Genomic DNA, 20128 nt, shown 5'->3' with positions numbered 1-20128 from the left:
CACCTTGTCCTCTTGGAATGGCCAAAGAGCAAGTTTTTAGGTATCATCTGCAAATGTCAGGTTAATGCACTGTAACGTACTGCACCCAAAAATCCTTTAAAAAAAAAAAATCAGTAAAACTGAACTTTGCAATACTAATGGGTAGGATGTTCATCAGCTTCCAAAGTTTTCTTGTAAGAAAATTACACTTTTATCTACAGACAAACTACACTCAAGAGAGAGAAATTAAACCATTGAGAACTACTAAGATCACAATAGCATTAGCATAGATCCATAGTCCAAACCAACAGCCAGTCTAATTTCAGGAAGAAAGACCATTTACTTCATGTAGCTCCTCCTATTCACCCCGGATGAGCACATCTCTTACAAGAGATTAAAGAGAGCTAAACCTGTGTGTCTCTACAGTAGAAAGACAAACAGCACTGCTGTTTTCTTATAACAAGTGTTGCACCATAACACATTGTGCTTGAAATCCAGGCACTGCAGCACAGAAAGAAGGGCTTCTGCAAGATTTCTCATTTGCAAATAGATTTCCTTCCCAAGGGGGGGAAAAAAAAAAAAAGCGCCATTAAAATGCTACTATAGGTGAAAATGTACATCAGATGACTAGGAATAAGACTCGGGTCTGCTAGAGCCAGTAGAGCCAGTTTAGCTGTGCTCTAGCTGCTGCTTTGCTGAACTGTGAGCCAGGTTTGCAGTACCGGGGCAGGCAGGTCCAATCTGGGGTCCCACTCGAGCTGCAGAACACTGTCTGCCTTCAGCATCAGCAGCGTTTTGGGGAGGCCACACTTCCCCTCAGAAGACAAATATCTTAAGCAAGCTACCCAGCCATGCAAGAGTTTTATAGTGCTGGTGGTCCACCGCCTGCTTAACAAGTGCTACTCATTTCCTGGGGAAAACTCACACAGGTGGGTTTGATCTCAGATTACTTCTTTTAAATTAAAAGTAGCAACTAGAACAAAACGTCAGTGGGCAAAGGACTGCTGAAATAGCATCTTCAAGAGCCCTTGCGGAGAAAGAACCTGTGCTGGGGACCAGGGTTCCTACAGTGAATAGGATCCACCCAAATTGAACCAAAAGAGGCAATGCCATGGAGTCAGTGCTACTGGAGCTACCCCAGGTAGTCACTCCCAGCTGCTACAGCTACTTTTGCAGGCTCAGGCTTTTCTGCCAGACCAAAGAAGGACAGAGCTGACTGACAGCCAAGCCCCGCTATGCAATTTGTTCTAGTTGTTTGGCTTTGCAGTGCTCAGGGTACCATCACAGCAACCAATGTAAAATTAAGTGACCATGCTGGCATCATCTTACTGCATGGAGGGAGGTGGAACTAGGTGCTTCGGTTCCCGGCTAGAGTTAGAGTAATGAGATACCTACTGCAATCTCCCTCCCAAACCCTCTCTCACCCTTGCTGATGGTGGAAGATCTGGCATCCTGGGAAACTGGGATCCCTTGTACCAAAGCTGCAAAGCCACCAAGGTTGGGACTTGGGTGAAAACGGTACCTTCATCAAGTTCACGCACAGCTGGCAGGTTAGGAAGCTGGTTTGGTTTTGTTTTTAAATACAGGGCCTGCTTGACTTTCAGTAGGGACGTACATCCACAGAAAGAGGGAGCATCTTGCACAGCTCGTGCACTTCCTGGTTTTCCCGCACCTAGATCACTATCCTTTTGCACTTTAATACACATCCTTTTATGCAGCACGCAGGCACAAAGTAAGCAGGCTTTTTTTTCTTTCAATGTCATTTATCACTCTTAATGTGCAAGTGAATTGTTACACTGCATCCCAGTGTCCCTGAATTGCATGATAAATGCCTCAGCAGAATGAAGATATGAGACAACCTACTGCAAGCAGAAAGAGAGCATGAGCTTGAAAAATCTATCACTGACCAAGGTGAAAAGAGGAGCAATCAGTGAGTACAGCAACCGAAACTCCTATGCTGCCTTCCCAGATCACAGCAAAGACTGTACAGCCAGAGCATGTGCGCTAAAATCACCATCAGAATCATCTTGCTGCTAATTTGAGGGTTCAACATTGATAGGAAGCTTGATTTTTATTTTTACCTTCTTCACTAGCACATTAAAGTGTAATGTAACTACTCACCATTACACTGGGACCCTGAAAAATCAAGGGACATTTAAGTCAGCAAAAACCTACAGCAGAAAGACACAAGGAAGAGCTACTGAAAACATCCAACAAGAAGAGAATTGCTTCTAAAGGCCTTTTTCCACTCATCGCCTAAAATCTGCAAGACTTGCCTAAGTAACACACCTTGTCAGTCCTTGCAAGGCTTGGGACCATGTTGTGATGACAGTTGCAATTTTAATCCTTTGGAAAGTGTTCGTTGTTGAAATCACAGGCCCTGGGGAGGAGATACAGCACGTGGCCAGGTTTGCTCGACCTGCGTAGGTCCCCAGGCAGCTCTGGATGGGGTCTGGTGAGAGCAGAGAGGTTTACAAGCCTGGACTGTCTGCTGTCAGAGGCATCACAGTGGTGTGGGAACAACCACACAAGGGGAACCATCAGGCATGCTGAAAAGACCAACAATCTCTGGTCTAAAGCCCATGGTGGTAGATATTTTCCTGAAGTTTTGTACCATTTCTATGCAAAAATAGAAATATGCAGGACAGGAGAAGACAAAGTATTATTTCAAAATCTCAATATGAAAAAAATCCATATCCCTCAGAGTGTAAACCAGGAACTTCAGGCAGGGACAGACTCTCTTTAGGAATGCTGCCCAGGTTCCTGCCTCCCCACTGCATAGTCCAGCAGCAGGTTGGAGATGGGACCAGACTGCCAGTGGGATCTGGTACAGCCCTCCCTGCTTAGGCTAAGGCTCTGCTGTTTGCCATGGCAGTCTGGCCCGCTGCCAGAGCCCAGTAATCCCACAGGAACAGTTGTCTTTTTTTTGGAAGAAAAAAAAAAAAGGCAAATTGAAGCCACCCCCCATGAGAGCGCATTGCCCAAGCAACAACTTTGCAGTGTGCAGCAGGACCACGGAGATCAGCAGGGGAAATGTTCTCATAGGCACAGGCTATTTACTCTCAGCTTTTTTTTGTTTAGCATGGCCATTTCCAGCTTTCAAACCGTCCCTACAAAGACAGAACAATTACATCCTTACGGAAAGTGCCACAAGCATCCAGCAGCTCAACCCAGGTGCCAAGGCACCTTTTTCCACGATAGCAAAAAAGCAAGTACACTTTTTCACCTCCAGGAAAGTGTTACTTGCTCCAGCTGCTGGAGCAAACACAGTCTTCCATCTGCTTTATGGTATTGTTTCCTCCAGCTACAGCTACTGCTGCTGGTCTGGGTGGCAGGGGACACCACGTCAGGAGGGTAAGTCCCAGCTGCCACTGAGAACGATTAGAAATTCTCACTTCCCTCTTCAACAGCAGATGTTGATCGCTCTCAACTTGACTGGCAAAGCAGCACATGCAGGGATGTATCTACCCCTGTCCCACGCCATGCAAAGAAAAAAAGGTATTGCTGATAGCTAAAGGAGATGCACGTGTGAAACGTAGCAATGCAGGGTGCTCCCCTGTGTACAGTAACAGACACCTGGCAGGAGGGGAAAGGAAAGGCAACAGACTGGGAAAGATGGCTGCAAGGCTGGGAGAGGAACAAGGACATCTTGAGATATTACTGCAAACAAGGCTTTTTCAGCAAACAGGCAGCAGCAAGAGGCAAGTTCTATCTGCAAGGGCTGCGGCCATCTCCAAGATGACAGCAACCCTCCCACTGTCTTTTAAGGCTTCAGGCTCCTATGGCCACTTGTTTTCCTTGTTCCCAGATCAGCAAGATACAAAGCATTCAATACGTAACCTCACGCTACTTTGGATGCAGAGCAGCAACTGTTCTCCCTTGATTTTTGAAATAAATCTGTCACACCACATAATAGTAAGACCAATTGTCACACTTTTTTGTAGCCACAGAAATCTCTCAGCCAAGGTACCGGGCACATATTTCAAAAGTCATTAAATGCCATGAAAACCAATTTAAACTGTCATCCTAAATCTTGCACCAGATCAGATCAAACTCCTCACACATCCCAGACCACAGCTGAGCTGCAAAGGCAGCATCTCGTACAGTAGAGAAATGAGTGTCACACAGGCTTGCCTAAATCTGAAAAACTAGACCACAAGCACTCCTGGTCGCTTACAGAGCGGTTAGCAATCCAGAACAACTACATCCACTAAATGCTATAGCACAAAGTCATTGTGTTCAACAAAGCCCAGGCCAGTAGTGGATTTGCTCCTCACAAGCAGATATCTGAAGTTCTCTCGGAGGCTTCAAAGTCTCCTCAAGCTAACTTCAGTGCATCTGCCAGTGGCCAAGGACTCATCTCAGTCATGTTCCTGCCATTTCCGTTTCCAAAACTACCTCAGCTCCAGTGGAGGAAAGAGATACAGAGCCACTTACTGACTGCATTATTATTTGAGACGAACTTGCACAACTGCAAGTAGGAACAGGCAGAGTCAAGTCCCAGAGCTGACAGGCTGTCTTCTCTGGATTTGTGAGCTTGATCCCTGACTCCTCCAAACCTAACCAGAGCCTGCTGGCCACCAAGCACCTCACGTGCTTTCGACCACAACCCAAGAGGTAAACCCAGCATTTTCTCATCAGGCTGGCTACGAGGTGCTCCCGCACACAAAAAAGTTGAACTCCTGATCACTAAGAGGTGGGCAGTAAAGTGATCAAAGGAAAATAACTCCTTCAGTGTTTGATCATTGCCGCTCCGTACTTTTACCCCACCTAATGCAGCTTTCTTCATAAAGAGCCTTCTAGATGAACAGTAACAGCACAGACTAAAATGACCACACCTGCAGTAATCATTCAATGACAAGCTTTCTCAAGTGAGTGAGCAAAGAGAAACTTGCATTTTATTCAAGGCTGACAGTAAGTGGTCTCACTGCTCCTCAATAGCTCCATTATTTGGTTCTGAAGCTTTTATAAGTCTTTGCGTCCTTGGCACAGCTCTGTAATAACAAGTTCTGGAATTGCTCCTGTCTCATAGGTATGTTTCTGAACGAGAAGCTAAATTGGAACTAGCAAAAATAGCCATCCTCCTGCTCACATGAAATCACACTACCTGTAACCCAGTTTGCAAGCAGCACTGACATATGGAGACTAAACTCTGCCTGATCCTCTCTTGGCTGTATCCGGCAGCAGCAGTACACTCAGCGGGGGGGGGGGAAGCATAGTGAAGAAGAGAAAATAGTTGAAAAGATGAGTCTTAAAATCCCATTAATTTGCACCTTTCTTCCTTGCGAGCGTTGAAGGGCACAAAAAAACCTGAATCTTTTTTGTTGCAGATTCTTAAGTCCCTTTCTGAAGCACCGAGGAGAAGGTGCTGCCCAGACCTGGTCTAGTCAGGGTACCCCATCACTTCCAAGTAAGGCACACAAGTACAGCTTTCACTCTCAGAGAGAGGCAAATCTGGTTACACAGGAGCAGCTCTATCAGCCTCCAACTGCAATGAAAAAATAAAAGCAGCCTTTCCTCAGCATACTGCAGACATGCTGTCCTGACGCACCACATCCAGAGTGGAAAGAGTGGACACTTGAAGAATAAAAAGAAGAGGCACTGAATGAAGCTAGGAATCAGGTTCAAAAAACTGAATGAAGCCAGGAATCAGGTTCAAAGCAAAGAACAAGTGGTCCCTCTTGCAGGTGGCAGCTCAGTAAGGAACTCCTTGGCTAAGAGTGCTGCAGACACTGGAAGTTCACACAAGGTCAAGGAGAAAACAGAAAAGTTCCTGGAAGAGAAAACAGATGGGTTTATGCCTGTTCCCCTGGTTAGGGACAGGAGACTGAGCAAGAAGCATCTTTGATCAGACCACAGACATCTCAGCATATGTAGGAAGAGGCTGTAAATACCAGCCATTCCAGTCCCTTACAACTGCCTGTAAGCAACAGTTAAAGAAGTTTGATCCAATACAAATTGTGTGTCATTGCAGTATTTGATCCTCTAAATTGATTCTCATTGTCTATTTTATGTATAATTTTGTATTTTCGGCTAGCTTGTGCTTGGATCAATTGAATTTGCCAAAAAAGGTATATTTTTCATTACTTTATGTAACCGAATTTTCCATTCACACACTTTTCCAGACACAGCTACTGAATACATGTATCAACCGTGCTGTTTGTAAATGCAAGTCCACTTTCATCTTAATAAGTAGAATGCACTCTAATTTAAAGACCAAGAACCCAAACCTCTCAAACAAGCCTTTTTTCTTCTGCTGAGAAGCATATCTAGTATGTCCAAGTTCTAGTCTAACTACAAACAAATGTTATCCAACAGTGAGTTGAACACACCTCTTATGACTATTGTTGGCACATTTAAATGCAGACCATTGCAACACATTAATCCCTGACACAGAGCTACAGCATAGCTTTAAGAGCAGCACTGCTGTCCCTAGCACACACCCACTGATGCAATCTCTGAACGCAGCAAGAGTCTGCATGGCATCTTCAGCACGATTTTATTCCTATAAGCTCATGCAATAAACACCTCTTCCCATTAATCTTTCAACACTGACAGTTTTAAATATAGGTAACGTGTTCTTGAGCTACAATTTAAAATGCTAAATTTCAAGAAGAATATAAACTTGTATCTGGACGCTTTCAAATTGTCTCTGCAAGAAGCACATCAGACAAAAATCAGCGTGTTCTTTCTTTGTAGATAGACCTCACAAATCATGATCAACACAGAAGTTCTGGTTAAACTGCAACTTCACCCCAGCCTCTGCTTACATTATAAAACAATGAAAATATGCAAGACATTACCACTCAGGCATGAAGAGCAGACCTATAGTATTTTTGACTCCAGCATTATCATACACACAGCAAACAAAAAAATCTGCCCCCTCCCACCCAGGTCACACATGCAAAAATTTATGCCAAATCGCTTAGATTAGATGCTTTTTTTTCTAATGAAGTGCTAATAAAACATCATTGAATTAATTAATGTAATTGCATCATTAAAAGAAGAATCACAGTATAGGACAAAGATTTTGTGTGCGCAGTTGCTTTTCAAGGCTGTGGTAGCTGTATGCCATCTCAATTGTTAATACTTTCTAGCACACTTCTGGTAAAGTATTACGTGTTTTGTTTGTACAGTCAATAATTCTCTCAAAACTGAAAAAAAACATTTTATTGAAAACTTCTAAAAGGACACAATGATCACAACTAAAGCAGGAATCGCACAGAATACACTCATAATTTTTCACAAAATAATTACAATCCAAGAAAAAAATGCCTACGTAAATCAGTATAAGCATCACAAAATATAAAAACTACAAGACAAGAAAATGTTAGTTCTTGCAACGTAAAACATGCTCCCAAGAGCTGTATCCTGTTCTTACATCTTTCATGATGTAACTTTTGTTCGGGAAATTATTTCGTTCACAAAACTGTTGTTCTTTGCCAATACATCATTTCTCAGCTGTTTCAGCTTGATTTTGACATCTTCTTCTGACATATCTGTCAAGGGCAATGCTTTCACTCGACAAAGAAAATCCTGAATTATCTTTTCACCTTCCTGAAATGGAGGGAGAAGAAGAAAAAGAAAACAGGGTGTTTAGATTGCAAGCAGGATTTTTCCAAATTCCCCAAAGATACAAGGAATTATTCATCACCAGAAACTTTTTGCAGGGAAAAAACACGGGTATTTTTGCCCTTGCCATCATGTTCTCAACACCAGAACACTCCAGTTATACTGGTATCGGGAGCTCCTTCTCTTTCCATCCATGAGTAAAAAGAATCAGTTGATCAGCAGAAATACAATATTTAACACTGAGAGCTCCTACGTGTTCCACATTTAATTCCAGTGTGCAAACACATTAGGCAAGGATTGCTAGCAATAATAGCATCACAGTGGCCATACTGCCCAAACTAGTTACTTTTTGGAGGAATTGTATATCAAAACTGATGTTTCAATATGCAAAAGGAAAGAACAAATTGTAACCAAGCAACTGGAGAGCGGCCGTCACCAAGGAGAACAGATGATAATTAGGCTTTATGCATATGCTTTTACACAAACAGGCAAAGTGGAACTTCTAAACAATCTAAATTGAATAGCAAGAAAAAACATTTTAATGAACAGTATTCAGGATCACTGTATTAGAAACAATTTGCCCACAATACAGAATTTTGTCTAGTCCTCTGCATTTTAGAACTCTACTACAGAGTTTTCTTAGTTTTGTTTTATTATTTAAGACTAACGCAGTATGCTTTCAGTGCTGAAGTCTCCAAAGGACTTGGAAATGTAACAGCACACTTTCGCCTCTAAACATGGTGTTAACAAAAGCAGACAAATTGTCTGGGCGAGACACCTAAAGCTGTACCGTTCTATTGACTAAAGAGTTTATGAATATTATGTATTACTGGGATATCCAAGAATTAAACATGATGCTGTATTTGTCAGAAGTGTTTGCCACGTCAATTTCATTTACACCGATTTACAACCACACAGCCAGATCCAACTAATCTGAAAAATACCTCCCCATGATACTCAGCAAGCTGTCAAAGACAAGCTAATTAGTAGTGGGGCAACTGAGGTAGCTGAAGGGGGAACCTCCTGGCACTAAAACACTGGACAAACCAGAGATCATTGATCTGCAACATCAGATCCACTTACTGAGCCAGGAACAAATGCAGTAGACCTCTGAAACTGAAAACAGAGTAATAGGTAACAGCCTCTACCTAGAGCAAAGGCTTTTTATATGTAGAAAGTACTCTGGATATGGACTAACACTTCAAGGCTTCCATATACTGGACTATTACCAAGATTTCCACTGATGTATAGGAGGAGATAAATGAGTTACAAGGCTGCAAAGTTTCAGGCCAACTGCTGGGACACAGAACTAAGATCTGTAAGCAGATTTATATGCATGCAGAAGGAAGACCTGACTATTGGCAAAACACAATGCAAGTCATAAGGTAGCACATGGATTTCCTAGGAGGCTGCAACAGATGTCGCTGTAAGGACTCCTAACCCAGCAACGAGATGACACAGGCTATTCTGAAAAACCTTCCTGCAATCTATTGTTTTCCTTTACACTACCTGCTAATGAAGCTTCTTTTGAGAGAAAGGGAAGGGAGAAAAAACAATTCACTCAAATGGCTTTACATAACTGTCTTATGCAATGTAGACATGATGAGATCTATGCCGAGATGTGGGTTTCATCAACTTGTCCTTGAAGGCTGTGCAAAGCCAAGAGCATTTTACTTCTCAGTTGAATGCAGAGAACCAAGCTAAAATTCTCACGTGTGATATGGGAAGAACTTTACGACATTTCTAAATCAGACATTCCAGGTCCAAATTGCCTTGTCTTTCAGTATGATCAGCTCATGAAACTTGTTAGTACTGACGGGACGCGGAAGGGCGCAAAGGAGAAAGCTGCATATTCAGCTTTTCTCTGACGTGCACAACAGATCTGACCATGTTCACGTTAGGCTTCAAGAGACCAGCACTAATGAGCCCACCAATAACAGGGAGCAAAACCAGGTGCAACCCATCTGCAGAGCCAAGAATAATCTAAACAACAATTAAAACAAAAGCTGTAACTTAACTCCCAAGAAATACTGCACACAAACTAAGTAGCCAACAAAAGCGAAGACAAAATTCTGGCTTGGTTCAAGCCTAAAGAAAAACCCACAGGACAGCTAGAGACATGTTCCCTTGTATGACTCCAGTTGTATGCCAATCAGACTAACTGCTGGTCATTATTCTTCAAGAAAAAAATTAGTTTCGTTCTCACAACTACGTTTTTAGATAAAATTCTTGCCGCCTATGTTAACTTGAAATGAATCTAAACCAAAACCACTACCCTTGAATACGTCTTCAACTCCTAGTGAATTTCACAGCTGAAATAGTTGGTTATGGAAAAATGAGATTATAGCTAATTATCCTCAAGCTTTGGAGGAATCTGAATCCTTAAACTATTTTGCTTGGGCTATTCCAGCTAAACAAATTTAAAAAAGCATTCCTGATAGCAAACCTCTCTTTCACTGTAGAATTTCTTGGCTGGTGGTTCTCCTTCAGATTCCTTGGACTTGCCAATGTTTTGAAACTCCTCCAGCTCCAGTGCTTTCTCTCTTGCACTTTCTATCACATGTTTTGGGAAAGCCGCCAACTCTGCTACATGTATTCCAAAACTCTGGTCACAAACACCTGGATGCAGAGGGGAAAAAAAACAAACAGTAAAGAATTCTCAAGAGATAATATGGCTACACAGAGATTATATGAACACATTTGTAACAGATCTTTGTTCTGAAAAATTAAGTGCATGACAGTGTTCGGTTCTCCCACCATTTTCTGATTTATCTTTTGGACTACGCATGATAACACAGACTAAAGAATATGCTCTTATTTAATTAAGCTCTCTTACAGCAGTAATTGCAGAGCTCCAAAATTGCTTCAGGAAGAAAGGGAAAACGCTTCAAGCAGAAAGAGTTTCCCTCTAGTACTTGAATGAAATTGAATAATGTTTTTTATTAAAGTACTTCAGCACAGTCTGTAGAACGTAGTAATTCATATATTTTTTTTTATCTCTCTTTTTTCTATATTTATAGGAATACACATATATGTGTGTATATATATTCTCAATCCTCCTCCTCCTTTGCATCAGTACCACATAACTCCTCAGTCTCCAGAAATCGTCTTCAATTACGTCAAAACCTTTCAACTTTAACTTTACACTTACTTCAATTAATACACTGTTTATAACATTTGGTTGAGAAATAATTTCTCATAATTGCTCAAAATATGTCAATTATACCCAGTCACAATTTTCACTTCAATATCAAAGGCCCGCTGATACATTCTGTCAACTCCGTTTGTTTACATTACCATAATACCGACTGGCCACCCACAAATATTACTACATCCTTTTAATTCTTGTCTCCAGTAAGGAGTTATGACTAAGTGAATTACATGTGTAAAATGATACTTAACTAATCATCTATTAAATAGTGGGTAACTGAAGAACAGGTAAAGGAAACCCTAGCATTTAGATTTTTTTCTTTTTATTAATCTTGTAATCTCTCAGGTTTCTTAAAGGAAATTAAGATTTTTAAGCAGAAATTAGTCATCTTGATTTTATATTTAAAACACACACCTCCCAGACACAAAGCTAACTCAGGTCTCTGCTCAGAGGATCCTGAGCAGAGGCCTGGAGAACCGTACTTTCTCTGTCTCCTCTTCCAGCAATTCTGTCACACTCTTGAAGCATGAAAACAGAGATTAAAATACTGTATAGAAGTTCCTTGTCATGCATTTCAGATTTAGTTACACATTTCAAATGACATGAAACCTGTTATTTATTTCAAAACACAGATGTAACCAAGCTGCCTATACTCACATCCTTGCCGGAGTAATATAACTCTTCCAAAAGGGAAAGAGCACAACACTAAATGCAAAAACCTACGTGAAAGACATCCAGTTTGAGACCGGGTATTTTAAGACAAAGATTTCATAATGTTGTATCTCATCTGACAGAGGTTTAAGTAGATAGATACAAACTGTTGTGCCTCTTTGCTCAATACCACTTCCAAGAAAACAGATCAAATGAAAAGACACTGCATGTACAAATAAAAGATGCGTATGACTAAAAATGGCAAAATGGATTGAAGAAAAATATGAAACCAGGCTTCTAGAGTTTTCACCAGGACTAGCATGGGTGAGTTAATACAAGTTAAAAAAAAAGGGGGGGCGGAGTGTTTGTAGAAAACTAATTCACCCAACTATCTGGGGAATATTAGGGGTTTTCATTGTAAAAGTTGCTATTCCAAAGGATTTAGAAAGTAGAAGGTTTAGATTTAGTGTGTATTACTTCCCTCCCCAACCTAAGTATTCAAAAGAAAGCACTTAAATGAAGATGGATTGTTTGAAGATACTCTACATTGTCAGCTCTCGCTGCATTGAAAACACTCATAGTTTCAATGTACGCTTGCAGCAATTTATGACTATACTTCAGTTCCCACGCCACACTAAGTCATACTTTAAGCACTGATTTGTGCAAGGCATTTGGACGGCTCTGAACCTTCATTTGGTGGAAGGAGCTCAACATATGGGGAAAAGATGGTAAACAGCAAACTACAAAAGAACCATAGAGACTGCCTCTCCACTGGAACTGGTTGGGTACCAGGGCCACAGCACTTCGGACTAACACTCAGAAGCACAGCCTAGGCATTGCCTAGGAAAAGTGCATGAACAGAGAGGAGAACAGAGGCCATTTCTAATGAATAAAGATCTCAAAAGACAAGGACACAGAGTTAAAAGAAACATGACTGTGGCAGCTGGAGATACTCTAACCAGCTTTAAGCAGACTCTCAGTAAAGCCAGAAGACAGCAATACTTCTGGTCATGCCTTGATTCCTCTTGTTCAGAGCAGACTCCTAACTTTACAGACAAGTACCCAAAGCCCAAATGCAAGACTACAGCCATAGTGGAATACAAAATTAGAGGTGGTTATACAAGTAATGAAAGGACAAGAAATTAAGTAATTTCATGGATTTAAAACCAGAAGAAATGAGTAAGAAATAGTCAATTAGTAACATCATAGGAGTAAAATTAGCATGGTATCACTTTAGTGAAGCTCAGATCAGGATATAATAAAAATACATTTACAAATTGTCTAAAGACACTTCATAGTACAGTGATAGCCTGTGAAGATTATAAAAGTTATCTTTAAAAGCCTAACAGCAAAATTTAATAATTCAACAGCATATTAGATTCATTTCAGAACAACATATGCCAGAAGGAATGAACTGAAAAGTTGACTAAAGAAATCAGGAAATACAGAGAGAGTTCCAGGATAACACCTACGAAATGTACAGTGATTATGAAAAGCTGAGTTATTAGGATGAACTAGGCAAGCAAAATCAAGTGTTTGGTATCATGTCAACATGACAAGACAGCTTTTAAAAATAAGGAATGAAGTTCAGCAATTGTACCTGTAAGAGTGAATTCTAAGATAAAATTTTAAAAGTAAACATCAGTCTCCAGAACTTGAGATATGAGACAAGGACTAGCTCCTTAGCCTTAACAAGGATGGATGACACTTAGTAATTGTTCTAGTAAAGGTAATAGCCTAACTCCTCAAATAGTTATTCCTTATACTACTACCACTCCACAAGGTAAGTTGTTGATTGGATCCAGTATAGCCACAGTGTTCTATAGTAACCATGTTCTATCTATCCAAGTGTCATCTAACTCATTCCTTCATTGTGGAACTCAGAAAAGGAAAATTAAGAGGTATTTTCAAGTGAAAACATAACGTAACAGTGATCTACCCACATTTTAAATCAAAAATCTCACTCCAGAGGTTGGCAATCTGAATGACATGCTCTTATGGGAACAACAAAAATCACTGTAGAGTTTGCAACTAAATTAGAATGCCATAAATGACCACACCTTGCAAGCCACAGTTACACAGCCCTGTTTTATTTAGCATAAATATAGGCTCCTACTGAAGGAAGCAAGAACAAATTATTTGGGATATAGAGAAGTAGGAGTAACCACTTATTACAGTTAACAGACAAAATTTATGCCCAATTAAAAATTGTCTAATTTAATAGCAAAAGGAATAACTGGATCCACGAAAGCATTTTAATTAGATACATCTGACTTATCTTACACTAACAAAACAGGCTCCTTGTTTTCCTATGATGCCATTTGCTAAAAACGAAACATATTTTCCTATACCAAACTACCGCACCAATTGGGCCACATCTTTCTTCAACGACTAAGCCTTATTACAATAAAACAGACATTATTAAAAACTGTCAGCACATAAAACTGTTCTTTTAAAAGGAATGAGCGCAAGCAACATAAGTCTTTTCTACAAGCATGTTAAAATGTCTGCTTTAGGAAACCAGAAAATAACATCTTGGAATCCTTCTCTCTGCTCTTTAAAAATCAAAAAGTGAACAACCTCAAAAGCATCAACTTGAGTGGTAGAAATAACCTGGAAGTCTTAACAAATAATGTTCAACAACACCACCAACTGTGTTCACACATGGACAGAGCTCCTGTCATACACACTCTCTATGGACAGACAAGAACATGTCTGTTATAAACCCTAAGCCTTGGAGTACGACATTTCATTTTTTTAATGGGTTTTTTTTTTTCCATTAAGATTTCTTCCTCTCTTGGGGCAAAATAAAAGTTTACCCTGTTCACCATTTACACAGGCTTACCTTCTTTGACACGATAAAGCATCGTCAACGTGTCATCACTGGTCAGCGCAGTAACATGCAGGTTATTTACTGTTGGCACTTGGTCAGCGAGAGCTGTCAGTTCATGAAAATGTGTAGCAAACATACAGAAAGCACAGATTTTGCTAGCAATGTATTCTGAAATAGCCCATGCTAAGCCAAAGCCATCGTAGGTAGAAGTTCCTCTTCCCAGCTCATCAATAATTATCAGGGAGTTTTCAGATGCTGTCCTAAAAACACAAGAGCATTTTATAATTTTTGAGAACAGCACGAACTCGATATTGGAGTACTACAAGTTATGTTGCAGAGGCATAGTATAAAAAAGGCAAAAGACCTTTCCTGTTTACTTAACAGCATACAAATAAAGTGCACATGCAGTGTCACACAGATCATTCCAAATTAGTTTCTTTGTCCCATTTAGACTCTGGCATCCTGGTAGTAGCTTCATTTGACCACTGAACTAAACAGAAGACTACTTTAAGAACTTATGAGCCTCCTAAAAGAACCGGAGATCCTACAAAGAAGGAAATTTTAAATACACCCTTCTTCGAGCACCTCCTTTCCCCACCAACCTCAACCAACAAAATCAAATAAGCACGGACTTACCTAAGGATTGAAGCAGTTTCTAACATTTCAGCCATGAAAGTAGACACACCTTTCAGCTGACTGTCTCCAGCTCCCACCCGAGCCAGGATACAATCCACAATGGTTATTTCTGCAGAGTCGCACGGTACAAAACACCCAATTTGGGCCATAAGAACAATCACCCCTGTCTGTCGGATGTAGGTAGATTTTCCCCCCATGTTAGGGCCTAAAGAAGAAATTTTGTAGATGAATTAGAAAACCATAATCTTTTACAATTCAACAGTTCTTTTAAAGGAGAACAGGCTCTAAATTAAAGCAAAGAACATTCAAACTCACTACTGTCTTGCCAGGAAAGAGTAGCAGACTTGTCAAACAGGTGCAACAAGTAGTGCCACTACTAATAAGGCTTGCTTGTATATCTTACTGAATGCCGCTTTTTCAAAAGAAAGGGGATCGGAGAACATTAGGGGCTTTCATAACTTTTGAGACTTCTCGGAAGTATAAACAATCATCTAAAACACACAGCCATACCTAAAACTAATAAGCTTTAATTTAAGTCATCAGTGTTGCTGCTTAAGAATGAAAATAATTTGCTTTCACCTCAAACAACAATTGCAATTTGTCTGTAAAAATGGAACAGCTTAGTTACAGACCATGTACAAGCTAATGGGTGATTTAAATTACAATCTAAAGGGATTCTGAATCAGCAAAAACAGATATTAATAAGTTAATTTTAACTGAAGTACAAATGAAATAAAAAGTATTTTCCAGAAAACTGATCATTAAGCCGAATTCTATGCTCTTGCTACTCAGAATGTATGTCAATGACATCTGCATAGAAATTAAAATTCAGAAACACTAAAAATGTTTTCCTGTGTAGTAAAATTATCTTAATTACGCCAGGGAATAGGGGAAAAAAGGGTACAGTCATGGAAACATGTTTTGCATTTAAAATTGACTTTAATACTAAACAAAGAAAACATTAACAAAGAGGCTGCTTAAAATCTTGCCCACAGAAAGTGCCTGTGTGGCTACAGTACAACTGATGTCTAGTGGAATTTTCCAGATCACTTAAGCAGGTACAGGATTTCCAGCTCCTGAGGTTGCCTGGCTTGTGGAGTTACATTCACTAAGGCAAAGAATGCACATATTAAGGAAGAACTGATTTCTTATTTCCTATTGTCCTGGCAGCCTCTCTCTTCTTCCCAAATGACTATTTCTAAATTAGTGATTACCTTCGCCAAACAGTGTATTATAACTACAATCATAACAACTAATTCCATGACTATTAGTTTGGAAGATGAGAAATACATATGTATGGGCATATACATGTAGAATATCCACTAGCAAAGGAAACATTTCACAGGAACATTGCGGACTCTTTCTTTTTTTAATATAATAAAGAACAGCTTACAAATACCCTTGCTTCTTTTCCGGAGCTAAATCTTATTCCCCCATACAGAAAGATGAATAACTTACCAGCTGCTCACCCTTTGTTGATTAGATAAATTGTTTTGACGGAGTTTTGTTGGGTTACTGGTTTGTTTGCTTGTTGTTGGTTTGTTTTTTTAAAGACCTCATTATGGAAATACTGGAGACATTTAAAACGTAAACAACAAAAGAAAGAGAGAACAGAAACATTTACCAGTAATAATGTGGAACATCTGCTTGCCCTTCTCAAATGTAATGTCATTGGGGATGAAGGCCACCTCATCTTGCACTTCAATGCAAGGATGCCTGGCACCTTTCAGCACAATCCTTCCTTGTCCCTTTTCCAGAATGACAGGACGGACATACGGCACTGGTGCTCCGTTTGACACATGAGCAAAACTGACAATTGCATCTAATTGAGCTATCACATCATTCATCGTCTGTATTGGTTCTGCATAACCTGGTTTTGATTAGAGAGATACACAAATTCAACAGTTAGAAATTTTTTTGTTCTTGCTGAAAAGATATCTTAATTTTATGGGTTCATTGTAAGCTTTAACTCATCTGCGTTAAAAGTCCATTTCGTTCAAGACAGCAGTCACCTTCTGTGAGAGTCTAAGATGTAAATCTAAAGTTCCCATGCCTTGACTACAAAGTGGACTTCTTCAGACTAAGAAGAGGAAGAGGTTAGGCAGTGTTGACTGTTTCGCGTTAACATTAGACAACAAGGAACAGCTTATCTTAGTACACGAAGGCAAATGCTCACTATGGCAAGATGGCTGGAAATCCAGTAAGTCTCCTTCCTCAATAATACACTGCAGTTTGATGTTCATGCAAAGACAATAGAGACACAGCAACCATTCATATTTATGTGAATGATGGTATTGAGAGGTCTGTGAGATACAGTGTCTGTGATACCAGACAGCTAGACTAGATGGCCCAGTGTTCCCAGCACCAGTTTTTAAGTTTTGGTGTTTGTTTGGGGGTTTTTTTTTGGTTTTTTTGTTTTTTTTTTTTTTTTCAGCGAAAGAGATGAGGGACAGGAGTCTACAGAGGTAAATCATCTAACACTTGCAAATGGGATGCATGTGTCAGAAGAGATGAGCAGTGACCTGCAGAAAGAGTCCTACCTGTACAAAGTACATTTACTGTTCTAACATCATTTCTTGAAGTGGCTAGGTATAGATCATTAAGAGGACTTTAAGTGACTTTTATTCAAGAACTACACGCATAATTGAGTCTTTTTCGTTAAACTGCCTCCACTTGGGGAAGAAAAATGCTTTTTAAATACACATATACACTTGTAAGTCTATGACTGCACGCCACAGCAGCTTTAAACTTCAGCAAAACACTTTATTAAATATACTAGGTATTTATAGACGGCATATTGAAGCTAATCCCACCATATAATACACAATTAGCTTTCTACATAAATATGCAAATCTTACTATGCTACACAGAAAAAACTCACCACTTGAAAATTACCAAGATAAAAAAAAAATCATCTAACAAGCTACTGATTCTGCAATATACTAGCGAATTCCCTATCATGACAACAGGTCAAGGCTTATGAAGATTTCCACCATAACTTAATACACACTCAAATATATTAATAATTCAGCTTAAAAAGTGGGGGGTTTATCTTTAATACATTTACCCTTAGCTTAATATTCATTAGTGCTTTCACTTTCCACTTTTCTCTTTCAAAGAACTAAGATTTGTTCTGCTGAAACTAGTGCCTTTGGGAGTGGCAATATTTACAGAATCTTCCAGTCCAAATTCCCTGATGTCTCTTCTCCTTTTGGTGAAGAATTGTAAAGAATATCCTGTAAGTAGGCAATCTTGGAGCAAAATATATGGAAATTAAATAGAAAACAAATCTTTTTTTATTGTACCATATAAGCAAAGACTAACTTGATCTTGTATTGCGTACCAACATTCTTTCTTCACCATCACTCACAGGCAATAGTTCTCTGTTGTCCTTTAGTACTTCTGCATTCTACTGAGTCTGCCAGTTGGGTGGAGATGCCCTACAGGGAGGTAGGTGGAGGATAGATGTGCCCTTTATGGGCATATTTTTGTTACTTTTATGGGATTAGCATTTGTACACATCCATCACTGCACATCTGTAGCAATGCCAGGAAAGGGTCTGACCACAGAAGACAATGTATTTCAAACTTTCAACAACTGCCTAGAAGCCAAACCTCACTTTTCACACTAATTTTTTGGAGAATGTTATGGTTTTCTACAGAAGGTCCTACAAAGTTAACTGCAAGTCCTCCCGGCATTCCAGACTGTGATACACATCAACACTGATATATTCACCTGAAGCAATGTTAATGATTTCCTTGACAATTGCATCCTGAGCCTCTTCATACTCTTCTCTGTTCTTTATATATTCATCATTGACGGAGCTCAGTTTGCTGTGAACAAAACCACAATATTTAGAAGCTGTGATGTTCTGTTTTCACTGCTACAACGCCAAACTTCTAGCCTCCTCATCTATGAATCAATACTAGTTGTCCCTACCTGTTTTAATAGCAAGGTTCAGCACAAGGACCATAAAGCAACTAATCTAAAATTCATCCACACCAGGATTATCAGTAAGATTAATTCCAAGTTGAAGGTCACCCACAAGGGCCAAACCAGCCATTCTAGCATCTTTGAACACATCATTCTTAAAAAAAAAATCTCACAGTAGTTGTTTGTTATAGACAAGCTATGTGATAAGGACTTGCTCTTAAAGCTGAATTTCTGGCCATTTTGCAATGAGATGCGGCATGTTATAGAACTGGCAGAGGAGAATTCCTGCTAAGCAAGTGTGTTATTAGCCCAGAGTTCTACAACAGGCTTATCACAGCTAAAGGCATTGACTTCTTTCATTTAGTTAAATCCTCAGTGAACTGCTGTCACTAAGAACAGGTTCTAGTCTTAAAAAAAAAAAGGCAAGCTGAAACCAAGAGACAGTTTAAACGAGTATTTATTCTTCTCAAGTTAGTCTCCAAACACGGAAGAGAGTCTTCAAGACTGAATATGAAACACTATGTACTGCACCCACACTATAATCAGAAATCAGCCTTGTGCTTCTAGTACCATCTACAGAAGCAACTATAACTTAACTAAGCACAGAGAAGTCTGTTTTATTAGTGATCCATGGGCTTCTACCCCAAGGTAGAAGATGACACAGTGGAGGTTCTAAGTACCATCTTCTCAGTTACAGAAAAGCCTAACTTCATCATTAAGTTGAGATTTATAACATATTTAGAGGCAACAAAAAGCTGTTTTAAATTTCAGGGATGTTTTGAAAAAATATCCTCTGAGTAAATGTTAAAACAAAATGCAATTAAGGTTTACACTTTGTTCATTTAAGTAAATTGGTGCGAAATACACCAACATATTGGTTTGCAAGAAGCAATATGTTTGCCCTCCTTTTCAAAGCAAAGGATTTATTACTATGAAAGTGAGTGATTAACAGAAACAGTTACTATTAGTAATAGCACTGGCTTGAAACCAACCTTGCCCTGCAGGCAGTGCTCCTCATACATGTCTGTCAATCAAGATCTCTCTCTCAATAAACTCAGTTCTCTGATGCCAATTCCAGCAGGAACAGTTATACATAAAGCAATAGCAGCATGGTTTGTCTGAAACCAACTGTACGATGTATTAATCTCTGCTATTTTTACCCTTCTGTATATAATGCATGCAGGAGACTTAAAGACTTGTTTTTGCCTGGACCTGCCACTGACAGGGAGGAACTTGTCAGCAGGTTGCTGACTGTGGCTGATTGTTAGCAGCATTTCTTAGGGTTGATATTGGGGCTGATACTATTTATGCCTTGATTAACAACCTGAATGATGGGACTGAATGCACTCTCAAATGCTCTCTCAGCAAGGCTG

The 20128-nt window shown here is 39.7% G+C and overlaps 1 protein-coding gene across 3 annotated transcripts in view; it reads right to left on the bottom strand.

The window, feature by feature from the left end:
- Positions 1 to 7252: 7252 nt before the first annotated feature.
- Positions 7253 to 20128, bottom strand: part of MSH2 (mutS homolog 2) — a 53124-nt gene continuing 40248 nt past the window's right edge. For 2 of the 3 annotated variants that reach the window (XM_086460675.1, XM_086460674.1), the window contains 6 exons: positions 18558 to 18655; positions 16447 to 16692; positions 14823 to 15027; positions 14199 to 14446; positions 9998 to 10170; positions 7253 to 7536 (listed from right to left, as the gene is read on the bottom strand). In XM_086460675.1, the coding sequence (XP_086316801.1) occupies positions 7366 to 7536; positions 9998 to 10170; positions 14199 to 14446; positions 14823 to 15027; positions 16447 to 16692; positions 18558 to 18655 (1141 nt within the window). In that variant the 3' untranslated portion in view covers positions 7253 to 7365. Of the gene's footprint in view, positions 7537 to 9997; positions 10171 to 14198; positions 14447 to 14822; positions 15028 to 16446; positions 16693 to 18557; positions 18656 to 20128 lie in introns of those variants that run through there. The other variant, XM_086460676.1, reaches the window with a different exon arrangement.

Source organism: Leptosomus discolor, chromosome 2 (genome assembly GCF_034619465.1).
Source record: "Leptosomus discolor isolate bLepDis1 chromosome 2, bLepDis1.hap2, whole genome shotgun sequence".
NCBI classification, from domain to species: domain Eukaryota; kingdom Metazoa; phylum Chordata; class Aves; order Leptosomiformes; family Leptosomidae; genus Leptosomus; species Leptosomus discolor.
Note: the sequence above shows the minus strand (reverse complement) of the source record. Positions and strands in the feature narration are given on the sequence as shown.